The 22,366-nt window shown below is 53.8% G+C and overlaps 3 protein-coding genes across 9 annotated transcripts in view; 1 reads left to right on the top strand and 2 right to left on the bottom strand.

The window, feature by feature from the left end:
• SIRT2 (sirtuin 2) overlaps positions 1 to 8,016 on the bottom strand; it is a 35,539-nt gene extending 27,523 nt beyond the window's left edge. Inside the window, 4 exon segments of the mRNA XM_032173011.2 lie at positions 1,795 to 1,908; positions 2,201 to 2,249; positions 6,739 to 6,785; positions 7,866 to 8,016. Of these exon segments, the coding sequence (XP_032028902.1) occupies positions 1,795 to 1,908; positions 2,201 to 2,249; positions 6,739 to 6,785; positions 7,866 to 7,881 (226 nt within the window). The 5' untranslated portion in view covers positions 7,882 to 8,016.
• Positions 7,982 to 17,531, top strand: NFKBIB (NFKB inhibitor beta). Of its 7 annotated transcripts, none has more exons than XM_058426991.1 (6): positions 7,982 to 8,099; positions 13,361 to 13,466; positions 13,548 to 13,881; positions 15,866 to 15,954; positions 16,044 to 16,304; positions 17,368 to 17,531. In XM_058426991.1, exons 2-6 carry the CDS (start codon positions 13,440 to 13,442, stop codon positions 17,467 to 17,469), a joined length of 813 nt encoding a protein of 270 aa, XP_058282974.1. In that variant the 5' UTR covers positions 7,982 to 8,099; positions 13,361 to 13,439; the 3' UTR covers positions 17,470 to 17,531. The 7 variants fall into 7 exon arrangements, with proteins under 7 accessions (XP_058282974.1, XP_058282971.1, XP_058282975.1 ...); XM_058426988.1 differs by having other exon boundaries at positions 8,083 to 8,099; positions 13,417 to 13,466; XM_058426992.1 differs by lacking the exon at positions 7,982 to 8,099 and adding an exon at positions 8,148 to 8,162 and having other exon boundaries at positions 13,417 to 13,466.
• A 91-nt stretch (positions 17,532 to 17,622) lies between these two features.
• Positions 17,623 to 22,311, bottom strand: CCER2 (coiled-coil glutamate rich protein 2). The gene is made up of 5 exons (XM_032173000.2): positions 20,757 to 22,311; positions 20,503 to 20,543; positions 20,257 to 20,344; positions 19,264 to 19,775; positions 17,623 to 17,963 (listed from the first exon to the last, which is right to left on the bottom strand). Exons 1-5 carry the CDS (start codon positions 20,815 to 20,817, stop codon positions 17,895 to 17,897), a joined length of 771 nt encoding a protein of 256 aa, XP_032028891.1. The 5' UTR covers positions 20,818 to 22,311; the 3' UTR covers positions 17,623 to 17,894.
• Positions 22,312 to 22,366: the final 55 nt, after the last annotated feature.

The following is a 22,366-nucleotide window of genomic DNA, read 5'->3' as shown; positions in this document are numbered from 1 at the left end:
AGGGTTGGAGCCTCACCTTTAAATTTTTGCAGAGAGGGGGTCTCGCTTATTGCCCAGGCTGGTCTTGACCTCCTGGACTCAAGTGATCCTCCTGCTTTCAGCCTCCCAAAATGGTGGGATTATAGGCCTGAACCACCACGCCCGGCCTCAATTAGTTGTTATTATTCATTACTATCTCCTCCTGGGCACCCTCATGAGCCAATTACCCCAGAATCCAGGTGCAGGAGGACACAAGGAACAAATGCTTTGTAGCCACTGCCTGTGTTGTCTTTGGGGCCTGCCCAGGCTAAAAGATGGCTGCAGACAGCTGCTCGCCTGCCACAGGAGAGGGAGGCTCAGGGCAGCAGGCCTGGCTGCCCGAGGAGGGAGACAGTGGCAGCTGCAGGACAGGGACACGGGAGAAGACGTCCTCAACAAAAGGCTGCTCAGGAACCACAAAGGGTCGATTGTTCTAGTTGAGGACCGCTGAGGGCCTGGTTTCTCAGACTTTGGTGACCTCAACTCGTGGCAAGAAATATAAATTTCAGGCCGGGCGGGGTGGTTCACGCCTCTAATCCTAGCACTTTGGGAGGCCGAGGAGAGTGGATTGCTTGAGCTCAGGTGTTTGAGACCAGCCTGGGCAACATGGTGAAACCCTGTCTCTACTAAAACACAAAAAATTAGCCAGGCATGGTGGTGTGCGTCTGTAATCCCAGCCACTCGGGAGGCTGAGGCAGGAGAATTGCTGGAACCCAGGAGGTGGAGGTTCCAGCCTGGGCAACAGAGCAAGACTCCATCTCAAAAAACAAAAAGAAAAAGAAATATAAATTTCATGGTGACTCAGTAAGTGGACACCTATCCCCACATCTGAAATAAGCCTCCTGTAGTAATAAACACGGCATACCCTGCCACAGCTCTCGCTATGTTCCAGGCCCTGCTCTAAGCATTTGCATTTTTATTTATTTTTAAAATTTTATTACTTTATTTATTTTTTAGTCAGGGTCTCACTGTGTTGCCCAGGCTGCAGTGCAGTGGTGCCATCATAACTCACTGCAGCCTCCAACTCCTGGGCTCAAACAATCCTCCCTTCTCAGCCTCCTGAGTAGCTGAAACTACAGGCAATGCCCCCACATCTGGCTATTTTTTTTTTTTTTCTTGTAGAGATGGTGTGGGGGGTCTCACTATGTTGCCCAGGCTGGTCTTGAACGCCTGGCATTGAGTGATCCGCCATGGCCTCCCAAAGTGCTGAAATTACATACATGAGCCACTGCACCTGGTCCTATATTAATTTATTTAGCCCCCCCAATAACCTTATGAGTTAGATACTATAATCATTATCCTCATTTTATGAAACAGGCCTGGTCAATCAGAGTGCAGAAATTCACTCAGCAATGGAGAAGCGACCCAGGTCTGGCCAATCAGAGGCATGGGGGCAGGCATGTGACTCAACCTGGACCAATGGGAGCCAATCTCTGCTGTCTGGTTTGAACTACTGGGAAAAGGTGCTCTCTTGGTGGCAGCTCCTAGGCTAGTGGAACATGCATTTGCAGCTGCCAGGAGTTACCTTTACCCCAACACAAGAAAAGCAGCATCAGGGAGAGTTATGATTTTTAACAAAGTGGAAGCACCTGGACCCAGCCATGCTTCCAGCTGGATTACAGCCAACACACTCCTTTTTGGCTTAAGCCAGTTCCAGTTGGGTTTCTTGCTACTTGTAAAGAAAAGGTTTCAATAAATGGTTCAAGTGGCTGGGGATGGGAGGTCACTTGGGGCCAGGAACCGGGCAAAGTGGCCCAATCCTGACAGGGGACTCACAGCGTTCGCTCTGCATGTACCGGGCCACCCCTTCCAAGGTCAGCTCGTCCAGCAGACGCTCCTTCTGGCTGCCCAGGCTGAGCGTCTGGGAGAATAAGTTCCGCAGGAAGTCCACTGACCGGAAAGAAGAGAGACAGCGGCAGGATGGGCATTCAGCCAGAGGGCATGGATGTCTCCAGCACCCTGGCCCCAGCCCTGGGGTCCCCGGCCTCCCCACATCTAAAGGCACGAGGCCTGGCCCAGCCAGGGGCCTCCAGGAGCCTGCTCTGGCACTGGTACCCAACCCACTGCTACATACTTCGAATGTCACTCCTGATGGAGTTGAGGAGGTATCACCCACACCCCTGCCCTGAAATTCCCCCGCCCCCCAGAACCCTGCTCCCTGTCCCTCCAGGAAGATACTCACTGTCGGCTTCTCCACCAGTGGCTCCTCCCTCAGAGTCTGAATCTGAGTCCTGGAAGGGGTGGGGTGGAGTGGCCAGGCCCGAGAGGTGGGATTAGGGAGGGAGGAGAGGGGGTGATACCAGGTTTGGGGAAAAGGCTCTGGCAGGAAGGTGGCCTGAGGAAGTGCGGGGTGGTGGAGAGACTGCACTGGGGCTAGCTGGAGGGCTCTGGGACAGGCTGCCCGGGTTGGAGTCCTGGCCATGCCAGTCCCCAGGAGCACGACCTCATGTGAGTGGCTTCGCTTTTCTTTTCTTTTTTGAGACAGTGTCTCGCTCTGTCGCCCAGGCTGGAGTACACTGGCGCAGTCACAGCTCGCTGCAGCCTCAACCTCCCAAGCTCAAGGGATCCTCCCACCTCAGCCTCCCAAGTAGCTGGGACCACAGGCGCGTGCCACCACGCCAGGCTAATCTTTTTGTTTGTTTGTTTTTTTGTAGAGACAAGGTCTCCCTGGGTTGCCCAGGGTGGCCTTGAACTCCTGGGCTCAAGCAAGTCTCCTGCCTCGGTCTCCCAAAGTGCTGGGATTACAGGCGTGAGCCACTGTACCTGGCCGTGACTTTGATTTTCTAAGTCTGGGTGTCCCTCTCCTTGGAAAGGGAGCTCGGGTGCTGGGCGTGGCAGCAGCGGCGGGGGAAGTGCTCAGTAAGCACTGGCAGTTGCTGTTAATATTATCACAGACTGGGGTCTTCCCTTCGTTCCCGGGTCCCCTGGAGCGTGGGCCTGCTGTCCTTCCCAGCAGCCCTGGGGGCCTCTGAATAATGTCCCAAGTCACTCTGGGAATGATTCCAATGCAAAGCCTCGGTGCTCACTGCAAGGACCTATGTGCCCCCTGCTCAAGGCCCCAGATGCTCTCTGCCCACTCTCCAGCGACCTCTGTCTCCTTCCTCAAAGCCTCCCCTCAGCCCAGCTCTGGACTGGCAGGTCTCTGGGACTCTGTCCAGGGCCTCTCTGCTTTCTCTTTCCACTTTCCTGGGGTTACCTGTCTCATCCATGCCAATGGCCTCTGCCTCGGCACTCATGATACCATCTCTCTGCCCCCAGATCCAGGGTTTCCTGGCTTCCTGGACACCTTGCCCTAGGTGCCCCCCAGCCTCTCACTCCTACTATGTCCCAAACGGACCCTGGCATCTCCCCCAAGCCCATCCTCCTCCCAGGCCTCATCTCAACGCAATCATACTGTTCCCGCCGTCAGCCAGATGTTTCCTGCCCCCGCCTCCGTCCTCGCCCTCCTGCCACAGCCCTTCAGCTCCAGAGCATGCACCCTTAGCCTCCTAAGGGTCTGTCCACCAACCCCCTTTCCCTCCCCTGGGTCCACCTGGTCCAGCCTGTCCTCTTCTCCGGGGGTCCTGCCCCAGCCTCCCCCACCACCCATCCACCCAGCCTCAGTCTCCACCTCCCATCCACCCTGCTGCCCTGCATGTGAGGCTGTCTGGGTCAGCTCACTCCTCTCCACTTCAAAGGCCCTTCTCTCTGGTTTCTCCAGTCTTCCCAGACATCTATGGAATTGCCAGGATGTCCACAAGGGCAGGGGCTTTGTCTGGGTGCCCAGCCCTGAGAACAGGGACTGGCTCCTGGCAGGGGCTCCAGGAGCTCCTCCACCTCAGCATGAATGCCTGCTTCAGGCTGGACCACGGCTGGGCCCTGCAATGGATTTCACCAAAATGCAGTTCTGACCAAGCCACCACCTCAGACAACTCCCTTTCCCCGACACTCACTGCTCTGCGTCCAAGCCTTTTTGAATAAGACCCTCCCTTCCAAACATATGACAATTTAAAAAATTGCTTTTTAAGATTGCAGTGGCTCATGCCTGTAATCCCAACACTTTGGGAGGCTGAGGCAGGAAGATTGCTTGAGGTCAGGAGTTCAAGACCAGCCTGGGCAACGCAGTGAGACTCTGTCTCTATTTAAAAAGAGAGAGAAAGGCTGAGCACGGGGGCTCATGCCTGTAATCCCAACACTTTGGGAGGCTGAAGTGGGTGGATCATGAGGTCAGGAGATCGAGACCATCCTGGCCAACACGATAAAACCCCGTCTCTAATAAAAATACAAAAAATTAGCTAGGCATGGTGGCACATGCCTGTAGTCCCAGCTATTCAGGAGGCTGAGGCAGGAGAATTGCTTGAACCTGGGAGGTGGAGGTTGCAGTCAGTGAGATCACCCCACTGCACTCCAGCCTGGGTGACAGAGCGAGACTCCGTCTCAAAGAAAAAGAGAGAGAGAGAAAGAGTGAGAATGAGAGAGAGAGAGAGAGAGAAAGAGAGAGTGGACAACCTCTGCAAAAACCTTGACTATACTCGCGTATACTTCAGCAACATATAACTTGGGGCACTCGCCTTGTAATTGCCCAGGCCCACCCTTATAAAGATAACCACTGTTAGCTAAGCTTAATGGAAATTACTCCAGTTTTCTCTGCATAAAACTAATTATTTTTACAGAAATAGGTCATAGTACAATACAACATCTTGAGTTTTCGGCAGAACAATATACCACAGACCCACCTAATTTAAAAAATAATTTTTTTAAGAAAGAGACGGCATCTTGGTATGTTGCCCAGGCTGGTCTCATACTCCTGGGCTCAAGTGATCCTCCTGCCTCCCACAGTGCTGGGATTACAGGTGTGAGCCACTGTGCCCGGCCTCACCTCATTTTTCAGAGCAGCTACATAGTATTGGATTGTATGGATGAAACATAGTTCATTTAACCCATCCACTGACAGCCATTTGCACTGTTTCCAGTTTTGCCCTGTGATGGACAATGCTGCATTTTATATCCTCGCATCTCTCTCTTTGGGACTGAGGATCCTTTTTAACATTCAACCTTTTTCTCTGACAGTGGTCGTGCTTTGGGGGCCAGGCGAGTGAGTTGCCACGGCCTAACAGGAGGCTCTTATATCCTTAGCAAGGCTCCACTGTGCATTTGTGAAGTATTCTGATGCCTGCTTCTGCACCACCCCATGTCTGAAAGGCAATCTTGGGGGTGTGGGTGGGCTGGCACTCTTTCAGGCTGTACACAGTGAGGCTATGTGGAAGGCCTGTGCCCAGCGTGTGTCTGCAGCTTGGCCTAAGGGAGAGCTGGAGGTGCTGACGGGGACCTTCAAGCTCCTATGAGACTGCCTGTCCACCTCTCCTGGCAGCCTCTGGCAGGCGGTGTGCCCAGTGCTGGGGGACTCAAACCCTTCCCTGCTCCTCTAGCCCAGGGACAGGGGATAAGTGACTTAACAGCTCTGCCTCAAATTCTGCATCTATAAAATGGCCATGATAGGCATTTCTCTTCACAGGGATGCCAGGAAGATGAAATGAGATGAGGCAAGTTTGGCGCTAAACAGTATGTCCAGCTGGAGTAAGCCATCAGTAAATGATAACCACGACTATAACGAGCTGACCACCACCAGCCACCCAGTTACGGAACACATCATACTCCTTCATGCCCCCCAGGTCTTCGCACAAGCAATACCTGTTGTGTGGATCACCATTTCTCACCTTGTCTAAGAAAATTCGAAGTCACTCTTCGTTTATGCTATGTCTGTATCTTGGTCGGACAGCTAGACCAGCCTGTGGATTCCTCCAGGGAATGGCCTGGCTGGAATCTTTTTTGACCCAGAAAGTTTTCTCTGTGCTCCCACAGTGCCCTGAGTTTCTTTACTTTTCTTCCTTTTTTTTTTTTTTTGAGACTGTGTCTTGCTTTGTTGCCCCGGTTGGAGTGCAGTGACACAATCATGGCACACTACGGCCTTAACCTCCTGGGCTTAAGCAATCCTCCCCCAACTCAGCCTCCCGAGTAGCTGGCACTGCAGGCATGCACCACTACACATGGCTAATTTTTAAATTTTTTGTAGAGGTGGGGGCCTCCCTGTGTTGCCCAGACTGATCTGGAACTCCTGGGCTCAAGCGATCCTCCTACCTCAGCCTCCCAAAGTACTGGGATTACAAGCATGAGCCACTGTGTCCACTGGCCCTGAGTTACTTTCTTTCTTTTTTACCTTTTAGAGAAAGGGTCTTGCTCTTTCACCCCGGCTGGAGTGCAGTGACGCAATCATAGCTCACTGCAGCCTCAAACTCCTGGGCTCAAGCGATCCTCACACCTCAGTCTCCTGAGTTATTGGAATTACAGGCATAAGCCACTGCATCTAGCCCCCTGAGTTACTTTCATCATGCTGTGAGATCATTTTTTCCCATCACTTGTCCACGAGATCTGTGCGTTCCAAGACCAAATGGGACACCTGTCTCTTCCAGTCCCAGGACAAATGTGGTTCAGAAGGGATGGCAGGCAGTGGCAAGGAAGAAGGAAAGTTTGGGAGGACAGGCCTGGACTTGAGGCTGGAAACTCTTCTCTGACAATCCCCAGAATCTGCCTTTCCCCAGAAAGCGGCACTGGGTGGTGTGAGGGATTGGGGCAATGAGCCGAGGGCCCTGGGTGACTGTCTCCCCTTTGCCACCTCCCCCCAGTGTGGGATGTGGAACAAGTCCGTCTCTCTCCTCCCCTCCACCCTTTCCCCCATCTCACCTGAGCCTCCTGCACCTTCCCTGCCTGGGTCTCCAGAGGGTGAGAGGCTGGGGGAGGGGAGCAGAGGTGGTTACAGTGGGGAGAACGATTAAGGGGGGAATAAAGGGGTTCAAATGGTCAGTGAGGGGGCAAGAACACCTACCAACCTAGTTACACTGGGATGGGATGGTGGTAAAAATGGAGCAGAGGGAGGGAGGGGATGGAGAAAAGATCTTATCCGCATGCAAAGTGATGCTGGGAGAGGTGATTAGTGAGGGAAAGAGAGGCTGGAGAGGAAGATTTAGGAGGAGAGGGAGAAAGTAGGGGCTTTTGCCCAGGCTGGTCTTGAACTCCCGGGCTCAAGCGATCCAACCACCTTGGCCTCCCAAAGTACTGGGATTACAAGCATGAGCCATTGTTTCTGGCCCTGACTTACTTTCTTTCTTTTTTACTTTTTAGAGAAAGGGTCTCGCTCATGTCACCCAGGTTGGAGTGCAATAGTGCGATCATAGCTCACTGCAGCCTCAAATTCCTGGGCTCAAGCGATCCTCCTCCTCCTACCTAGGGGATTCAGGGCATGAAGGAACACTCAGGAGGAGTTAAGAAGGACACGACAGTGTGTGAGTGTGTGTGCGGGGAGGGTTAGATTTACAAGGCAGAGGGAAGTTTAGGAAGGAAGAGAGAAGGGAAGAGACGCTTTGGCTGGGAGGCAGGTTTGGGAGGGAGGTGCAGTGGTGCAGTGGAGGCGGTAGGTTTAGGAGAGGAGCGGAACAAGGCGAAGCCATAGGAGGGGACAGCAGGGGTCCCTCGGGATCCTCTGGTTGCCTCTAACAATCAGGTACCCTTAGCAACCAGGACCGGGGCAACTTATGTTCTTTGCAGCGAGGGTCCTTAGCAACCAAGGTGCGAGAAACACGCGCTCATTGGCAACTTGGCAAGTGGATGTGGTAAACGAACCCTGAACACACTGCGACCCAGAAACCCACCAGCCTAGCGATACAGATCGCTTAGCAACAGCCCTCAGAATCCCACTCCCCGAAGCGCTCCCTACTTCCCGCCCCACCGCGGCCGCCCTTGGGCCCCGGGGCCTGCAGCATTCAGCCAGGCCCCGGCGCGGCCCAACCCTCCTACCCGGATCCCCGACTCACGGTCTGGCTCTGCCATGGGCGCGGTGCTGAGGCCCTTGAGGCTGTCACTGACCGCTCTGTCCCGTCACCAACCACTGTGTCCCGTCACCGACTGCTCTGTCCTGTCACCGACTGCTCTGTCCCGTGACGGCACCAGAAATGGGAGGGGCCGTGATAGGGCACAGAACTACAACTCCCAGCAGACATTGCGGCCGCAGAGGCGCTTTCGTACAACACCCAGAGCGCCCCAGTTAGGTAAGAAAGCGCGCGAGGACCAGACTACGAGTCCCAGAAGGCGTGGCGTCAGCAGCCATGTTGGTAAAGGGCGCCCGGAAAATGTGGGAACGGCTGGAGAGTCGTAGTCCTCCCGAATACTCTGATTGGTCAGGATGCAGTACGAGGGCGGGGTGTGTGCGATTCAGCATATTATCATTGGGTGAATCAGGGGGCGTGGTGGGGAATTTCCCGCAGGGCGGAAGCGCCAGAACTCCCGGCAAAGCCCAGCTACAGGCGGGCGACTGCGGAGGGCCCCTGAGGCGGCGGGGGCCATGGCTGGGGTCGCGTGCTTGGGAACAGCTGCCGACGCAGATGAATGGTGCGACAGCGGCCTGGGCTCCCTGGGTCCGGACGCAGCGGCCCCCGGAGGACCTGGGTTGGGCGCGGAGTTGGGCCCGGGGCTGTCGTGGGCTCCCCTCGTCTTCGGCTATGTCACTGAGGATGGGGACACGTGAGTGAACCTTAGGCTGCCAAACGGAGCCCTAGGACCCGGCGTCAGATTCCCCGTTAATCTCTGATCCCTGAGGCTTCCTAACCTCATACTCCTAAATCTGACTTCCGATGCTGAACTTCCTGACCTCTAACCCCCGAGTCCTAACTTTTAACAAAACCAATCTTCTATCCAGCTATGATCCTAACCCAATCATTTCTTACCTTCTTTTCTTGAACTATGATTCTCAGCTCCTGGAATCCACATTGTATCCACTGATACCCAAACCTGACTCCAGTCCTGAGACTTTTGTTAGAACTGTGGCTTCTCCTGACTTCTAACCTCCAAATATGATCTTTGATTCTTAGTTCCCGATTTGAGCCTTAGAGTTTGATTTCCGAAATTAATACTTGGTCCCTGACTCTAAGATCCTGTCTTCTGAGCAGTGTTCTTCAAATCTTAAATTCAAAGAGAGAGAATGTAAGCTCCTCTATGTTGAATTCCTAATTAAAGTAAAAAAAATAGGAAAATTAAAAAAAAAGAATGTAGGCTCCATGAGACCAAGGATTCATCTGTTAAACAAATATTGTTTACACATTACCACGTTCCAGGCTCCGTTTAGGTGCTAGTGATAAAGGCAGTGAAGAAGACAGACAAAAACTTAAGCCCTTGTGGAGCATACATTTTAGTGGAGCTAAATAAGCAGATTGATAAGACCGCAAGGAAGGAAAGAAACAAAGACAGGAAGAAACAAAGACACGCAGAAAGAAAGAAACATAGAAAGTACGAGAAGGAAATAAAGTCAGAGGTAGTAAGTACTTTGGAGAAAAATAAAGCAGGAAAATGAGGCAATAGATAAACAAGATAAGAGCATTTCAAGGAGAAAGAACTGCAGTTGCAAAGGCCCAGATGAGGGACTGTACTGGGTTTTTTGTCTGTCGTGTTTACTGCTATATGCCCAGTGATGCAAGCAGTGCCTGACCCAGGAGGCACTGAATAAATATTGATCTCAACCAGCTTTATAGTTTCGTTAATTTTCATTAATTAATTTTGGTTTCATTAATTTTTTTTTACTTTAATTGGTCTCTGTTCTGACTCTTTTTTTTTGAAACGGAGTCTCACTCTGTCGCCCAGGCTGGAGTGCAGTGGCACCGTGTCGGCTCACTGCAACCTGTGTCTCCTGGGTTCAAGCAATTCTCCTGCCTCAGCCTCCCAAGTAGCTGGGATTACAGGGGAGTGCCACCACGCTCAGATAATTTTTGTAATTTTTTGATAGAGACAGGGTTTCACCATGTTGGCCAGGCTGGTCTCAAACTCCTGACCTCAAATGATCTGCCCACCTTGGCCTCCCAAAGTGCTGAGATTATAGGCGTGAGCCACCACACCCGGCCTAATTCAGTATTTTTTTTTCTTTTTTTTTGAGACTGGAGTCTTGCTCTGTCGCCGAAGCTGGAGTACAGTGGAATGATCTCAGCTTGCTGCAACCTCTGTCTCCCGGGTTCAAGCAATTATCATGTTTCAGCCTTCCGCGTAGCTGGGATTATAGGCATGCACCGCCACATCCGGCTAATTTTTGTATTTTTAGTAGAGATGGGATTTCACCATGTTGGCCAGGCTGGGCTCAAACTCCTGACTTCAAGTGATCCACCCACCTCGGCCTCCCAAAGTTCTGGGATTACAGGTGTGAGCCACCACACCCGGCCCAAAAATATTTGTATTTCTGTCTGTCTGTCTGTCTGTCTGTCTATCTATCTATCTAATCTATCTATCTAATCTCTGTCTATCTCTATCTATCTACCTGCCTGCCTGCCTGCCTGCCTGCCAGGCTATCTATGGACAGGGTCTTACTCTGTCACCCAGGCTGGATACAGTGTCTCAATCACGGCTCGCTGCAGTCTTGAGCTCCTACCAAGCCATCCCCCTACCTCAGCCTCCAAAGTAGCAAGGACTACAGGTTTGCTCCACCATGTCTGGGTAATTTATTTATATCTAAAGGGTGTTTCTCGTAGACAGTGTATGATTGGGTTTTGCTTTCTTTTTAATAGAGACGGCATCTTGCTATGTTGCCCAGGCTCATCTTGAATGCCTGGGCTCAAGCAATCCACCTGCCTCAGCCTCCTAAAGTGCTAGGATTATGGGCATGAGCCACCACCCCTGGCCTTTGCTTTTTAATTCAATCTAACAATCTCTGCCCTTTTTTTTTTTTTTGAGGCAGCGTCTTGCTCTGTCACCCAGGCTGGAGTGCAGTGGCATGATCGTGGCTTACTGTAGCCACGACCTCCTGGCTCAAGTGATCCTTGCACCTCAGCCTCCTGAGTAGCTGGGACCACAGGCACATGCCACCATGCCTGGCAAACTTTTAAATTTTTTTGTAGAGACAGGGTCCCCCTATGTTCTCAAACTCTTTTTTTTTTTTTTTGAGACAGTCTTGTTCTGTCACCCAGGCTGGAGGGTAGTGGCACTATCTCTGCTTGCTGAAACCTCTGACTCCTCCTGGGTTTAAGCAGTTCTACTGCCTCAGCCTCCCAAATTTGGGATTACAGGCGCATGCCCTCACACCTGGCTAATTTGTGTATTTTTAGTAGCAACAGCAGTTTCACCATTTTGGCCAGGCTGGTCTCGAACTCCTAACCTCAGGTGATCCACCCACTGTGGCCTCTCAGAGTGCTGGGATTACAGGTGTGAGCCACTGTGTGCAGCCGTGGTCTCAAACTCTTGAGCTCAAGCAATCTTCCCACCTTGGCAACCCAAAGTGCTGGATTACAGGGATGAACTGTGCCCAGCCAGTCTCTGTGCCCAGAGTCTCTGCCTTTTAATTAGTGTTTAGACCATTTACATTTAATTTGATATTGATATGATTGTGTAAATTTATCCCATGTCTATTATATATATTCTATTTATCTATGTTTTCTTTTTCGTCCTTTTTGCCTTTTATTGGGTATTGTTTTTGTTACTTTTTTTTTTCAATCCTGCTCCTTCTGTATAGTGTTTTTCATTTTATTTCTTTTTTTTTTTTTTTGAGACGGAGTCTCGCCCTGTCGCCCAGGCTGGAGTGCAGTGGTGCAATCTCGGCTCACTGCAAGCTCCGCCTCCCAGGTTCACGCCATTCTCCTGCCTCAGCCTCCCGAGTAGCTGGGACTACAGGCACCTGCCACTGTGCCCGGCTAATTTTTTGTGTGTATTTTTAGTAGAAACGGGGTTTCACCGTGGTCTCGATCTCCTGACCTCGTGATCCGCCCGCCCGCCTCGACCTCCCAAAGTGCTGGGATTATAGGCGTGAGCCACCAAGCCCGGCCTCATTTTATTTCTTTTGTTTGCTTCTTAGATATTCCTGTTTTTGTTATGTTAGTGGTTGCTTTAAGGTAGGGGTTGGCAAACTATGGCCTCCAGGCAAAATCTAGCTAGCCATCTGCTTTTGTATGGTTGTGAGCTAAGAATGGTCTCTACATTTTTAAACAGTTTCTAAAAATCAAAAGAATAATAATATTATATGGCAAGCGAAAATGTATGAAATTCATATTTCAGGCTCCATAAATAAAGTTCTTTTGGAATGCAAGCAAGCTCATTCATTTACATATTGTCAGTGGCTGCTTTTGCACTGACACAGCAGAGTCGAGTAGTCAAAAGAAACCATAATCCCAGCACGTTGGGAGGCCGAGGTGGGTGGATCACGAGGTCAGGAGTTCGAGATCAGCTTGACCAACATGGTGAAACCCTGTCTCTACTAAAAACTACAAAAATTAGCCAGGCGTGGTGGCATGCGCCTGTGGTTCCGGCTATTCAGGAGGCTGAGGCAGGAGAATCGCTTGAACCCAGGAGGTGGAGGTTGCAGTGAGCTGCGATCGTGTCACTGTGCTCCAGCCTGGGCGACAGGGCAAGACTGTGTCAAAAAATAAAAATTAAAATAAATAAATAAATAAATATTCTTGAATATTATTCTGGGATGGCGTTAAATTACTCGGAAGTAGTTTCAGTCTTTCCAGTTTTGCTTTTATGGGTTGTTCGGTGGGTGTTGAGCAGTGCCCCATCTACAGCTAATTATTCCCCACTATTGAGGCAAGACCTTCCTGAGTATCCCACCCAATAGCCTGTGATGATGTTTTTCCAGCCTGGCTGGTGGGAACACTCACTATTCCTGGCCCTGTGTGAGTAACGAGCACTTTTCTGAAATCCTTTTGGATGGTTTTCCCATCCCCACAGACTCACAGGCATGGCTGATCCGTATTCTCCGGAATACACAAGAGAACCTCCTGCAGTTCCCCAGCAATCTCTCCTTTGGCAACTCTCTTCGTTTTGTACTCTGTCCTGTGACTCTAGCCACCCTGGCCTCCACAGACTCTTCCTCCATATCCATCTCCTGACCTCAGACAACCTAATGGGCTCTGCTTGGATTCCCCTCTCTGCACCGTGGCTTTGAAACTCTCTCCAGACAATAAGCTGTGGCAGTCGAGTGTGGGGCCCATCTCGTGCTTCCTGTCTTTCAGGGGTCACTGATTCATTGCACGACATCCAGTGTCTTCAACACTGTTGCTTCATATACCGTATTTCATCTGACTCTTGTTTGTTTCACGTGGGAGTGAATTCTGGTCCATGTTACTTCGTTTTGGGCAGAAGTGGAAATCCCACTGAATAAACATTGATTCCACGAATTTGCTGATGAAACTCTGACCTCTGACCTCCCAGATAGCTGACAGGGGTTTCCAGAACTGTGGTCACAAGGCCTAGCACACAGTAGGCGCCCCATGTTTGTTGAATGAAGGAATGCAAGAGGACTTGAACTTTGCCCTCTGACCCCGGTCTTTGTCCCCAGGGCACTGCACTTGGCTGTGATTCATCAGCATGAACCCTTCCTGGATTTTCTTCTAGGCTTCTCGGCCGGCACTGAGTACATGGACCTGCAGAATGACCTAGGCCAGGTGAGCCACGAGGGATGGTGTAGGGCTTGGGGTCCAGGGTTCCCAGTGTGACCCCCTACCGCCTGTCCTCTGCTTCTGCAGACGGCCCTGCACCTGGCAGCCATCCTGGGGGAGGCATCCACGGTGGAGAAGCTGTATGCAGCAGGCGCCGGGCCATGCGTGGCGGAGCGTAGGGGCCACACGGCGCTGCACCTGGCTTGCCGTGTGGGGGCACACGCCTGTGCCCGTGCCCTGCTTCAGCCCCGCCCCCGGCGCCCCAGGGAAGCCCCCGACACCTACCTCGCTCAGGGCCTTGACCATATTCCCGATACCAACCACACCCCTGTCGCCTTGTACCCCGATTCCGACTTGGAGAAGGAAGAAGAGGAGAGTGAGGAGGACTGGAAGCTGCAGCTGGAGGCTGAAAACTACGAGGGTGAGGGTCGTCACCAGGGAAGGACTCAGCTCCCGGGCTAGGCGAGAGCACCTGGCCCTGGGCTCAGCTTCCCTGATTTGAGACCGAGCTCCTTGGGAAATCATGCCTAGGCTTCAGGAGCCCAGACGTCGGGACCAGGGACCTCCACTCAGGGCCCAGATGATTGAGAATTGGATATATAGGACCCAGGACCCCCACCTGGAGGCCCCAGGTCACTTGGGATGCAGACCTGTCACCCACAGACAGACCCAGAGCTGCCAGGATCCAGTTGTTGGGCCCCCAGGCTCCCCACCTGCAGAGTGTGTTGCAGCTGGGACCCCTACCCCACCCAGGACCAGGGAATGCAGAGCTCAGGCCCTCTGTGAAACTCTGGCACCCCAGGTTCCCAGCGATGGGCAGCAGGGTTCAGAGACAGCCCTCCTCAGCCTCATGGGAAGAAGGGCTCATCTGCCCACAGCCCTGACATCCAAGTTTCTGTTCCCCTGCCTATAAGCCCAGCCACCTGAGACCAGACCCCTCCTCAGATGGACTGACGTCATTCAGGACCCAGTGTTCAGGGCCTACCTCTAGCCTCTTGTCCCCAGGCTTTTCAGCTACTTGGTACACTTTGGTTTTTTTTTTGGAGACAGAGTCTCACTCTATTGCCCAGGGTGGAGTTCAGTGGCACGATCTTGGCTCACTGCAACCTCCACCTCCCAGGTTCAGGCAATTCTCCTGCCTCAGCCTCCCGAGTAGCCAGGATTACAGGGATTACAGGCACATGCTACCATGCCCAGCTTATTGTATTTTTAGTAGAGACGGGGTTTTACCATGTTGACCAGGCTGGTCTTGAATTCCTGGCCTCAGGTGATCTGCCCGCCATGGCCTTCCAAAGTGCTGGGATTATAGGTGTGAGCCACTGTGCCTGGGCAGGAACCTTAATTTAAGGGTTTTTTTTGTTTTGTTCTGTTTTGTTTTTTTATGACATGGAGTCTCACTCTGTTGCCCAGGCTGTAGGGCAGTGGCGCCATCTCGGCTCACTGCAAGCTCTGCCTCCTGGGTTCACGCCATTCTCCTGCCTCAGCCTCCCGAGTAGCTGGGACTACAGGCACCTGCCACCATGCCCAACTAATTTTTTGTATTTTTAGTAGAGACGGGGTTTCACCATGTTAGCCAGCATGGTCTCGATCTCCTGACCTCGTGATCCACCTGCCTCGGCCTCCCAAAGTGCTGGGATTACAGGCGTGAGCCACCACGCCTGGCCTATTCTTTTTTTTTTGAGACGGAGTTTTATTCTTGTCACCCAGGCTGGAGTGCAATGGCGCGCAATCTCGGCTCACTGCAACCTGTGCCTCCCGGGTTCAAGCGATTCTCCTGCCTCAGCCTCCTCGGTAGCTGGGATTATAGGCATGTGCCACCAGGCCCAGCTAATTTTTGTATTTTTAGTATTTCACCATGTTGGCCAGGTTGGTCTGGAACTCCTGACCTCAAATGATCTGCCTGCCTCAGCCTCCCGAAGTGCTGGGATTACAGGCGTGAGCCACTGTGCCTGGCCTTTATTTTTTATTTTTAGTAGAGACGAGGTCTTGCCATGTTGCCCAGGCTGCTTCTTGAACTCCTGGGCTCAAGTGATCCTCTTGCTTTGGCCTCCCAAAGTGCTGGGATTACAGGTGTGAACCAGCATGCCAGCTTAGGTCCTTTGACAGATAAGAGCAGAGACTTGGGTCTCCTCCTGGCCCCAAAATCCAGGCCCCCTGTCCACAGACCCCAGGCTCTTTACCCACGGTCCCCAGGCTTCAAACAACTCAGGCACTAGCACTTGCCAGCAAGCTCAGGCCATCTGAGACAGGCATTTGGGACCCAGGTACCTCTTTGCCATACCCAAGAATTCAGGAACCAGCCCCCAAACCTGATCACCCTCAGGCCACATGACCCTCCCCCAGGATCAAAGCACAGCAGGGGGACCCCTCACCTCATCATCTGACGCCAATCACTCTGTCCCCAGGCCACACCCCACTCCACGTGGCCGTTATCCACAAAGATGTGGAGATGGTCCGGCTGCTCCAAGATGCTGGAGCTGACCTCGACAAACCGGTGAGCCCCAACCTCGGGGAAGGTGCCGTCGGCGGGAGGGGGCTTGTCCCCTCTTCGGGCCCTCTGACCTTTCTGTTGAACCCCCACAGGAGCCCACGTGCGGCCGGAGCCCCCTGCATTTGGCAGTGGAGGCCCAGGCGGCCGATGTGCTGGAGCTTCTCCTGAGGGCAGGCGCGAACCCTGCTGCCCGCATGTACGGCGGCCGCACCCCACTCGGCAGTGCCATGCTCCGGCCCAACCCCATCCTCGCCCGCCTCCTCCGTGCACACGGAGCCCCTGAACCCGAGGGCGAGGACGAGAAATCCGGCCCCTGCAGCAGCAGTAGCGACAGCGACAGCGGAGATGAGGGCGTGAGTCAGGAGAGACAGGGCAGCCCAGCTGGGGGGTCAGGATAGACCGACAGGCAAGAAGCCCAAGAAGATAATTAGGCACCGACCTTGGGCTGCTGTTAGAGAACTCAGGCAGCAGCGCCAGTGACACGGGGCACTAGTCAGGAAAGACCTGGACAGGGGTGGTGGGAAGAGCTTGGGCAGAAGTAGCTGAAAAACTAAGGCAGTGGCAAAGGTAGAACTCAGGCAGGGGTGGAGAAAAGACCTTGGTCGCAGTGATTGGTGAACACAGGCGGGGGTGGGCGGCAGCACCGGGGGTGATTTTAGGCAGCAAGAATTGGAGAACTCACACTGCGAAAAGAAAACCTTGGGTGGCAGTGATTTGAACACCGGCAGTGGTGGGGCAGGACCCGAGCCAGCGGTGGGGAGAGATATAGTCAAGAGAACCCAGCAATACAGATCCGTCCTTGGGCAAGGTGCGGTGCTAAATGATGGGTGTGGAGGAATTTGGGTAAAGGCAGAGAGAAGGGGTGGAGGAGGGCCAGCTCAGTTGCCGAAACTCTGGAGTGGCGGCTGGCTAGAAATTGGTCTGTAGAAGTGACCTTGAAACTGGAGTTCTGGCCAGGTGCGGTGGCTCACGACTGTAATCCCAGCACTTTGGGAGGCCGAGGCGGGCGGATCATGAGGTCAGCAGTTCAAAACCAGCCTGGCCAACATGGCAAGACCCTGTCTCTACTAAAAATACAAAAATTAGCTGGGCGTGGTGGCGCAGGCCTATACTCCTAGCTACTTGGGAGGCTGAGGTAGGAGAATTGCTTGAACCTGGGAGGTGCAGGTTGCAGTGAACCTAGATCACAGCACTGCACTCCAGCCTGGGCGACAGCGAGACTCCATCTAAAAAAAAAATAAAAAGAAAAGAAAAGAAAATGGAGTTCTGAGAGCTAGGAACTGGGAGGTTGAGCCAGGAGCAGGGGAACTTGGGCTTTGAGGCGAGACCCAATTCTTAGGGTGCTCTATGAGGACATGGGTGGTGGGCAAAGTGACAGCCACCTGAGCCCCTCTGCCTGGTCCCCTTTGCCCCCAGGATGAATACGACGACATTGTGGTTCACAGCGGCCGCAGCCAAACCTGGCTGCCTCCCACCCCAGCCTCAAAACCTCTTCCTGACGACCCCGGCCCCGTCTGATTCGTTTCATTGTTAATATAATTTCCAGTTTAATAAATAAAACCCTAGTTCTGACAACCAGAGACCAGACTGATCTTGTCTTCCCAGTCCTTCGGGTCCTTCTGGGGCCCGTCCCTGTCACATCAAGTGCTGTTCACAGAGGCAGGGTGCGTTTCTTTGTGCTTTATTCACTCAGAAGGGTTGGAGTGGGAGTACATAGGTGTGGGGGTGCTTCCTGTGTCAGGGCTGAGCCCAGCCCCTGGCTCAGCTCAGACTCGCCTCCTTGGGTGTGGTTCCAAGGCACGTCCGTCTCCTCCCCTGTTTGGGTAGCGTGGGGTGGCGTGGGGTGCCAGGTGAGATGGAGGCTTCGGGGTCAACAGTCCTAAGCCACAGGGTGTGTCGGGAGGAAGGAGGGCCTGAGGCAGGGGTCAGCCCTCCCTCCTGAGCTACTCCCCCAGCGTCTCTGTCACCTTCTTCAGTTCGTCTCTCAAGTGCTCCAGCCGCTCCACCTGTTCCTGGTGGGGTCAGAAACGGAGTGGTCAGCACCCACCTTCAAAGGCAGGCCGCCTCGGTCACTGTGATTGTGGGCCATGTCGGTTCTCATAGTGGCATCCAGCAGCGGTCGTTCTGATTGTCGTGGACCGCGATGGTGACCATGCTGACTGTCATAACCCCGGAAGAGTGGTGCTGGCTAATGCGACCACAGCCAACAGCAGTGGCTTGGCACTGCCAAAGGTGCCTGGGATGAGCACCTTGTGATGGCGCTTTATTTTTATTTTTAAGATGTAGTCTCGCTCTGTCACCCAGGCTGGAGTACAGTGGCACGATCTCAGCTCACTGTAACCTCCACCTCCCGGGTTCAAGTGATTCTCCTGCCTCAGCCTCCCGAGTAGCTGGGATTACAGGCACGCACCACCATGCCTGGCTGATTTTTTGTATTTTTAGTAGAGACGGGGTTTCACCATGTTGGCCAGGCTGGTCTCAAACTCCTGACCTCAGGTGATCCTCCCGCCTCAGCCTCCCAAAGTGCTGGGATTGTAGGCGTGAGCCACCGCGCCCAGCCATTTTTTTTTTTTTTTTTTTTTTTTTTTTTCACGCACCACCATGCCCGGCTATTTTTTTTTTTTTTTTTTTTTTTTTTTGTTAAAGACGGTTTTGCTCTGTTGCCCAGGCGGGAGTGGTGTAGCACAATCATGGCTCAATGCAGCCTCAACCTCCCGGGTTCAAGCAATCCTACCACCTCAGCCTCCTGAGAGCTGGGACCACAGGCGTGCGCCACCATGCCTGGCTAATTTTTTAAATTATTTGTAGAGTCAGGGTTTCACTATGTTGCCCAGGCTGGTCTCGAACTCCTGGCCTCACGGGATTCTCCCGCCTTGGCCTCTGAAAGGATTAACCCTCCCTAGGATTACAGATGTGAGCCACCATGCCCAGCCTGTTACGCCACTTTTGGTGCCACCAATCATGGTGACACTTTGTTTTCCATGACCCAGCAATGGTGTCTATCTGTCACCTAGTGAAGTAGGCACAGCAGCCACTTTTCACAGTGGCCAACTTGCTAGTGATGGTGGCTTGCTTCTGTGCAATGGCGCCATCTTGGTTGCTGTAGTCCATACAGTAGTATGGAAGTATCAGGTAGAGGCCTTGCACGGAAGTTGATACCCAGTCGTGGTGTCAGTCTTGGCCACTGTGATCCACTAGTGATGGATCTGGTGGTGTAGGGCCAACACCGGTGGCTGTTGAGTTGTAACTCCACTGACCATCCAACCCTGCCTCCAAACTGTTTTGGTGTTCCTCCTTCATCCCCCTACTCACCTCCCTCTCCGAAGCTGCCTCCTCCTTCTGCCTGGGCTCAGCCTCTGGCTGGTGGTGGTGGTGGTGGTGGGACGAGTCTTCGTGCCTCTCTCCTCCGCCTCTCTCGGCCCCCTGCCACAGGCTGCGGTCCCCGCCCAGCACCTGCACCCCGTTCTCCTCTGCCTGGAACTGGGCCGTCTCTTTGTCACTGGCCTTCTCTGCCACCCGCTTCTGGAGGTCCCCTCCATTCTCTAGATGCTGCTGCCACAGGTCCTCAAAGGTCTCCATGGGCCCCCTCTTCCTCTCCTCCTCCTCCTCCTCCTCCTCCTGGTGGAGCTGGCGGTGCCCTTGCGTGCGGACGGCTTGTTCCTGGACCTCGGACTTGTGGGTCCTCTCTGCCACCTCCTCCTCTTCCTCATCCCTCACCTCCTGGCTGGACCTCGTCTTCCCAGCCTCCTGCTTCTTGAAATCCCCAAGCAGCAGGCCTTTCTCCTCAGTGGACGCACAGCCGTGGGGCTCTGTCCCGCACAACTCTGGCAGAAAGGGAAAGGACACTCTCTAGGCATCCAACTGGGAAACTGAGGCTGGGCATGGAGGCTCACGCCTGTAATCTCAGCACTTTGGGAGGCCGTGGCGGCCGATCACCTGAGGTCAGGAGTTCGAATTGGGAAACTGAGGCCTTGAAGAGTTCTGGGCCCTGCCGAAGGTCTCACGGGGGGCTGCCCAGACTGCAAGGGGAGGGTCCTATTTCATCCCACCTGGGAGGGGATGTTCCCTGCCCCATCTGGTCCCTCTGCAGGGAGCCACAAGGGTGTTGCTGGTGGCCAGGTTCTGTCAGGTGTGAATGCTGGGCAGTGCCCCGCTGGTCCAGGCAACAGGGCTCTGGGAATGAGGACCTCTTCCTCCAGGTAGCCTGGGCGGGAGAGCATGTAGGCACCTGGGCAGGACCCTGGGTGGGGTGGGGTAGGATCCCATGGTGCTCTGGAGGGCAAGTGGGGGCCGGGGCCTCCTTACCCTTATGGAGAAGAGCAGTGCAGGGTCCTCTCTGGATCTGGCCCACGGTCAGCACCTCTGTGACCACCTCTGCCAGACAGCGGGTCAGCTGGGGGGCAGGGGTGCCGGGTCAGAGGGGAGGTTGAGGGCAGGGGAGATGGGGAGGAGAGCGGCTGGTTTGAGGGCAATAAGGATCATGGGGCAGGCTGTGCAGGGAGGGCAGGGCCCCAGCTAGGTGAGGCAGGGCAAGGGCTCCACACTCCTCACCTCCTCCTTGGAGGGTCTCGGTGCCAGGGGAGCAGCGGTGGCTGTGGAGAAAGGAGATGGCACTGGGCTTCTGTCCCTGGTACCGACCCCAGCTCCATGGGTGTCCCGGTCCCCAAACATCCCCTCCCCATCCCACCTGGCAGGTGTACCGTCCCCAGCTGGAGGCTCGGCCCCTGAAGCCTCCACTGGGTGCACTGCCCGCCCACTCCCACCGGAGTCCCTGCTCCCCGGCCCCTGGCGGGTCCCGCACTCACCGGCCCCCAGCAGGAGCAACCGCAGCAGCAGCAGCTCAGAGGCTGGCCCTCGGGGCGGCATGGTGGGCGTCCAACGGGTCCAAGGCGCTGTGCAGGCCAGGGTTGCAGCGCCTTATAACCCACACGGGGACCCCGCAGGGGAGGAAGTGATGTCACCGCCGCCCCCTCCCCGCCTGCGGCGGGGCGACATCTGCGGGACGGCCGCCTGCCTGAGACCCTCAATTATTCATGAGGCCTCCGCCCTGCACGCGCTCCCCTCGAGGCTTCCATCCAGGAGTGCGGCACAGAGTGGGGGCCTCTCTTGTTTTTTTGAGACAGGGTCTGGCTCTGTCGCCCAGGCTGGAGTGCAGTGGCGCCATCACAGCTCACTGCAGGCTCCTGAACACAACTAATCCTCCCACCTCAGCCTCCTGAGTAGCTGGGACCACAGGCGTGCACCACCATATCTGGCTAATGTTTATTTTTTGTAGAGGCAGGGTCTCACTTTGTCGGCCAGGCTGGTCTCAGACTCCTGGGCTCAAGCAATCCTCTCGTCTGGGCCTCCCAAAGTGCTGGGATTACAGACCTGAGGTGCCACACCTGGCCTGGGGGGATCTCTTCCCAGAGCAGCAGGGTCTGGTACACTCGCCCTCCATGCTGGCAGGTGGACCTGGGTGGGAACCCAGAGGCAGCCACTCACAGATGGACCTCAGGCAACTCCTTCCCTTCCTGGGCCTGTTTTCTCATCCAGACAGTAGGTCTTTTTCTTTAAGAGACAAGATCTTGTTAGTGGCCCAGGCTGGAGTGCAGTGGCGCAATCAACACTCACTGCAACCTCAAACTCTCACACTCAAGGGATCCTCCTGCCTCAGCCTCCAGATCAGTTGGGACTGCAGGCTTGCATTATCATGCCACAGTAATTTTTTTCATTTTTTGTAGAGGGGTTCTTGCTATGTTGCCTAGACTGGTCTCAAACTCCTGACCTCAAATGATCTGCCCACCTGGGCCTCCCAAAGTGCTGGGATTACAGGCGTGGGTGAGCCACTGTGCTTGGCTGAGAGTGGGTCTCATAAACTTGCTTCCTCAGAGGCTGCAGTTGGCTTCTGGCCTAAGCCCCAGTTCCACCACATGCCAGCTGTGCAGCCCAGGACAACCGCTTAACTTCTCTAAGACCTGTTTCCTCACTGTAAGTAGGGTTGGTGACAACATACTCTACAGCTGGACAGTGAGGATTAAATAGTTGTGTGTACAGTGTTTAGGGAAGTGCCTGGTACTGGGAACTGCACACATCCAAGCATCTTCAGTCCAGTAATTTTTGTTGAGCATCTACTACATGCCAGGTCCTCTTTTAGACCTGAGGCTACAGCAGTGAGCCAATGGGGGGATACCTCTGCCCTCCTGGAGCTGGTATTTGACACATGTCAATACATATTAAGTAAGGAAGACAGAAATGCATCAAAAATATAGTATCTCAGGCCAGGTGTGGTGGCTCATGCCTGTAATCCCAGCACTCTGGGAGGCCAATGCGGGTGCATTACCTGAGGTCAGGAGTTCAAGACCAGCCTGGCCAACATGGTGAAACCCTGTCTCTCTCTACTTAAAATACAACAAATTAGCCGGGCATGGTGGCA

The sequence above is a fragment of the Hylobates moloch genome, unplaced genomic scaffold (genome assembly GCF_009828535.3).
Source record: "Hylobates moloch isolate HMO894 unplaced genomic scaffold, HMol_V3 SCAFFOLD_13, whole genome shotgun sequence".
Lineage (NCBI taxonomy): Eukaryota > Metazoa > Chordata > Mammalia > Primates > Hylobatidae > Hylobates > Hylobates moloch.
Note: the sequence above shows the minus strand (reverse complement) of the source record. Positions and strands in the feature narration are given on the sequence as shown.

Excerpts from the sequence above, each read along its gene's own strand:
- NFKBIB (XM_032172998.2), top strand. The coding sequence starts at position 8,393 with ATGGCTGGGGTCGCGTGCTTGGGAACAGCTGCCGACGCAGATGAATGG. Across the intron at positions 8,572-13,360 it reads GTCACTGAGGATGGGGACAC|GGCACTGCACTTGGCTGTGA; the intron begins GTGAGTGAACCT and ends CTTTGTCCCCAG. Across the intron at positions 16,305-17,367 it reads GCGACAGCGGAGATGAGGGC|GATGAATACGACGACATTGT; the intron begins GTGAGTCAGGAG and ends CTTTGCCCCCAG.
- CCER2 (XM_032173000.2), bottom strand. The coding sequence starts at position 20,817 with ATGCCGCCCCGAGGGCCAGCCTCTGAGCTGCTGCTGCTGCGGTTGCTC. Across the intron at positions 20,544-20,756 it reads GTTGCTCCTGCTGGGGGCCG|CCACCGCTGCTCCCCTGGCA; the intron begins GTGAGTGCGGGA and ends CTTTCTCCACAG. Across the intron at positions 19,776-20,256 it reads CACTGCTCTTCTCCATAAGG|AGTTGTGCGGGACAGAGCCC; the intron begins GTAAGGAGGCCC and ends CCTTTCTGCCAG.